Source organism: Diaphorina citri, unplaced genomic scaffold, assembly GCF_000475195.1.
Source record: "Diaphorina citri unplaced genomic scaffold, Diaci psyllid genome assembly version 1.1 scaffold528, whole genome shotgun sequence".
Lineage (NCBI taxonomy): Eukaryota > Metazoa > Arthropoda > Insecta > Hemiptera > Psyllidae > Diaphorina > Diaphorina citri.
In genome coordinates, this window is record NW_007377962.1 from 1 (window position 1) to 4,681 (window position 4,681).

The following is a 4,681-nucleotide window of genomic DNA, read 5'->3' on the forward strand; positions in this document are numbered from 1 at the left end:
AGGAGACATATCCCCGGTGGTGGTGAGGGGCATGTTGGGAGATATGAGGATACCCTGGGAGGTGAGAATCTCCAGACGGCGGTACAGTTGTTCCCGCTGCTGAGCGATGTCGTTCTGTTCACATTTGACTTGTTCCTGATAAAAGTAAGATGGTAAAGGATAATCAGATGTATAACTGGGACCGTATTTTATTTTATCTTGGAGTACTTAAGCAAAAATAATAATAAAAAGCGAGTTCATTACTATCCTTATTATAGTAAAATAAAAAGGTGTATTTTTAGACTACCTAAGTATAAGTATGTAGTGTCAGTCATGTATAAAATCGGGTGGCTTTCTATTGTTCTGTCCTTTTTACTTCAATTTCGGAACGATAACCCCTCCGTTGTAACAGTTCCCTTTATCAAAACCACAAAGAAAAAAAAAATTTGAAATTTAAAAAATTTTTTTTCTCTTTTTTAAAAAAAAAAAAAAAAAAAAAAAAAAAAAAAAAAAAAAAAATCAATCTGTACATTGAGAAAAAAGTAATGACAGGATGCCACAAGCCAGGGTGAAAGAACTCTATTATTGGATTACTTCCCCTGATTTGTGTTGTTCGAATGCTATATTATAGTGTCGAGCTTCTTGATATCGAGTTCAATAATAGAATGCCGGAACTCAGTTACTCAATGGGGCTTCCGGCACTCTGTTTTTTTTTTCTCTGTATACGAACATCACCAACCTGTATTTTGACGAGCTGCGCCTTTCGCTCCTCCAGGTCCTTCTCCTCCGCCTCTTTCTCCTTGGTCCACGCTTCCTTCTCCTGCTGCAGCCTATCCTGTAGATTCCTCAACTCCTCTAGTTGTATGTTATGCCGGTAGGGGACGCCACGCTTGTCCTTGCCCGGTAACTCCTCATTAGAAATTGCCTGGGACCGGTAGGCACTCAACTGAGCTTGCAAACTGAAATATTGGGGAAACACGTTTTTTATTGGATGAAGAAATACATTTTGAAGGACGGTTTGTTGAACAATAATAATAAAAATAATTTCAGGAACCTGCCTAGTTAGCTAAGAAGGTGCCTTGTAATCTCTGAATGGCGGGTTTAATTCCAGGGCGAACTTTATTCTGAACAGATGAGGATAGTTCCATGTGTAGATATCATCTGTTGTGCTATAATACAGCTGAGTGTATACACGTGATGGGATAGTTCCATGGCTATCACCTGTTGTAATAACTTACCTATCTATAGATGTCATCTGTTGTGCTATAATACAGCTGAGTGTATACACGTGATGGGATAGTTCCATGGCTATCACCTGTTGTAATAACTTACCTATCGATAGATGTCATCTGTTGTGCTATAATACAGCTGAGTGTATACACGTGATGGGATAGTTCCATGGCTATCACCTGTTGTTCCTGGCCTAGGGTGAAGAGGGAGGGGGGAGGTAGAGGGAGGGGAAGGGTATCTTGTAGGGAGAGACGGGATCGGGTATGGGAGGAGAGTTCTATGAGAGGAGGGGAAGTGTCTTCAGGACTATTGTTACTCCCTCCTCCCCCTCCTCCAGGATCCTTACCACTGGACTTCTTGTGAACTCCTGTACAACAGAGAGAGAGAGAGACAAGTTTACGTTAACACTTGAAGTAAAATACGCTTAAAGTTTATTGAAAGTTTCAAGATGCAATTCAACAACGAAATAACAAAATGGAAAAGTTACCAACAAGTATATAAAAACCAATGAATGTTAGGAGTTAGGAGCTAAGGGCAGGGGTATTCATAACACAGGACAGAATAAAATACATGTCTGGTTTAAATGGCCTGTGATGCTTTCATGGTTGAATAACGTTTATAAAGAGGACAAAACTTATGTAAATAAATAATAGTAAATAAAGAGACAAGTTTACATTAACACTCTTTTCGAATAAAGTCCCTTTCCCAATTCTCATGAGTTTCATCCGAAATGACTATAGATGTGCAAATTCAAACCGGAGATACGAATGCGACTAGCGTGGCATTTTCTCCTGAAAGGATAATGTTCGTTCTCGGAACGGCTGGCTTTCTCCTATCCTGTCTTCGTTCTCTCTTCGATAAGACCTTAGCAGTTACAGTTCCCTCTATCAAACCTCTTCAAAAATAATAATAATAATAATAAATTTAATAAAGTTGTCATTACCTTTGAGCGGAGGTTGAGCAGTGTCGAATCCCCCGAATGTTTCGGCCCGTTTGGGTAGAGTAGGAGAAATATAGGTCTGACTCTGATGTTCTCCGACACTGCTTACAAAAAATACCGGTAAATCGTGAAGTTTGACGTCACGACATACGCTCCCGTAGGCGATGACGTCATAATTCATGACTCCCGCTTCGTTTGGTGTGCAAGCGTTTCTGCGCATTTTGGACGTGAAATCTGACGTCACAACTCTTTGAACTTTTTCATTAGAACGGCAATTAAAAATTGAATTTTCGACCTTTGAAAGTTATGAAATCTGACGTCACAACTCTTTGAACTTTTTCATTAGAACGGCAATTAAAAATTGAATTTTCGACCTTTTAAAGTTCGAAATCCGCAACTCTTTGAACTTTTTAATTAGAACGGCAATTAAAAATTGAATTTTCGACCTTTTAAAGTTACTTTTTCGGAGTTTCGACCTCGGATTTGGATTTTTCTCAACTTTTTACATAGGAATCGACCATTTATTAATAATTTTTACCCATTTGCAACTGCTCCATACTGCTTACACTACGACTTAGATTAGAACCTGATGTGTACAGGGAACTGGCGAGCTGGTTCACTTTCTGAAATCACAACAATAATGTATACCTAGGTAAAATAGAATAAAAGTTGTGTTTAGTCATAAATTCATGATGTCAACCTGCGACTTACTTACCACTTGTAAACAACGATTCGGCACGAACCAGGACCAAATTATATGTTAGTAGAGCTAGAGGAAACTGTTAGTCGGAGGTTCAAGGAAATCGCTTTCGACTGAATCGCGAATTGATGGCGTTTTAGATTTAGATAATATGATCACTGTTCACAAGTTGATAGAAGATGGCACAACACGATAAAAGATAAGAGAGATAAAAGATACATTTCCTTTTTTCACATCACAATAAAGTTAATAATATGAAATATAAATCCTAAATTATTAGAGGATATGCAATTGGGTAAAAATTATGAGAGGTCGAATTATAGCTCTTTAGTTCCCTCTTACGTAAAAAGTTGTGTCTAGTATACATAAAAGTACCTACTATACATGAAATCTCCGAAAATGTGTCTTTAAAAGGCCGAAAATCCAATTTCCATTTGCCGTTCTAATTGAAAAAGTTCAAAGAGTTGTGACGTCAGATTATAAGAAATGCGCAGTAACGCATGCGCACAAACACATTACAGTCTCTTACCTTGACTGTAGTCATGACATGTTGCCACGTTGTGCTACTCTCCTGGGGGCCGGCTACCAGGTGTGTGTAGGAGGGGGGCGAGGGTACGTTTGGCACCCCCGCAGCGGCCAATAGTTTCAACTGTAGAGACATCTTCTCCTCCAGAATCAGAGCTTGCTCTGCGTCTTTCTGACGTAACACAGCTGTGGATGTGAGAGAATAGAGAGGACAAGAATTAAATGATAGATCCGAAATGTCCAGAACAAACAAACGAGTGCTAACTTAAAGTCCAGATAACCACAAGATATGCCGCAGCGGCCAATAGTTTCAACTGTAGAGACATCTTCTCCTCCAGAATCAGAGCTTGCTCTGCGTCTTTCTGACGTAACACAGCTGTCAATGTGAGAGAATAGAGAGGACAAGAATTAAATGTAGATACGAAACGTTCAGAACAAACAAAGGTACGTGCCAACTTCCAGAACCACAACATGTGTAAGATAAAGAGGACAAATTAGTCACTTTCTGAAATCACAACAATAATGTACCTAGGTAAAATGTGTACAGGGAACTGGCGAGCTGGTTCACTTTCTGAAATCACAACAACAATGTACCTAGGTAAAACAGAATAAAAGTTATGTTTAGTCATAAATTCATGATGTCAACCTGCGACTTACTTACCACTTGTAATAGATCAGTTGCGCTTATTTGGGTGATGTTTCAAAGTCCATAGAGCAGGAAAAATGAGGACCAACGGAATTTTTCTTTTTCTTCTACGACTTCTAGATCCCGAGATAAATCGATTTAAAAAATACCGGTAAATCGTGAACTTTGACGTCACGGCATACGCTCCCGTAGGCGATGACGTCACATCAAATGTCCCGAGCAAAAGCTCCCTAGCAAGCAACACATTAATGTGTTTGTGCGCATACGTTTCTGCGCAGTTCTTTCTGCTCCGCCGCTAGCGTGCTTGCATAGTGGCGCTACCTAGCGGACAAAAATAGCAACTGCGTTAAGTCTGACGTCACAAATCTTTAAACTTTTTCATTATAAAAATTGAATTTTCGACCTTTTACAGTTATTTTTTCGGAGTTTTGACCTCAGATTCGGATTTTTCCCAACTTTTTACAGAGGAATCGACCATTTATTTATAATTTTTATCCATTTGCAACTCCTCCATTCCCCTCCCAGGCCCAGGGCGAACTTTATCCTAAACAGATAAAGTTCGTTCTCGGAACGGCTCACTCTCCTGTCCTGTCCCCTCTTCGATTTCGGGACGATACGACCTTCGCAGTTACAATTCCCTAGATCGGAAGAGCGTCGTGTA

The 4,681-nt window shown here is 39.6% G+C and overlaps 1 protein-coding gene across 1 annotated transcript in view; it reads right to left on the reverse strand.

The window, feature by feature from the left end:
* Positions 1-3: 3 nt before the first annotated feature.
* Positions 4-4,681, reverse strand: part of LOC103509770 — a gene marked incomplete at its 3' end in the record, with an annotated part of 38,948 nt that continues 34,270 nt past the window's right edge. The window contains exons 27-33 of the mRNA XM_026824041.1: positions 3,683-3,750; positions 3,379-3,492; positions 2,717-2,772; positions 2,153-2,259; positions 1,312-1,576; positions 719-938; positions 4-135 (exon numbers count right to left, since the gene is read on the reverse strand). Of these exons, the coding sequence (XP_026679842.1) occupies positions 4-135; positions 719-938; positions 1,312-1,576; positions 2,153-2,259; positions 2,717-2,772; positions 3,379-3,492; positions 3,683-3,750 (962 nt within the window). The remainder of the gene's footprint in view (positions 136-718; positions 939-1,311; positions 1,577-2,152; positions 2,260-2,716; positions 2,773-3,378; positions 3,493-3,682; positions 3,751-4,681) is intronic.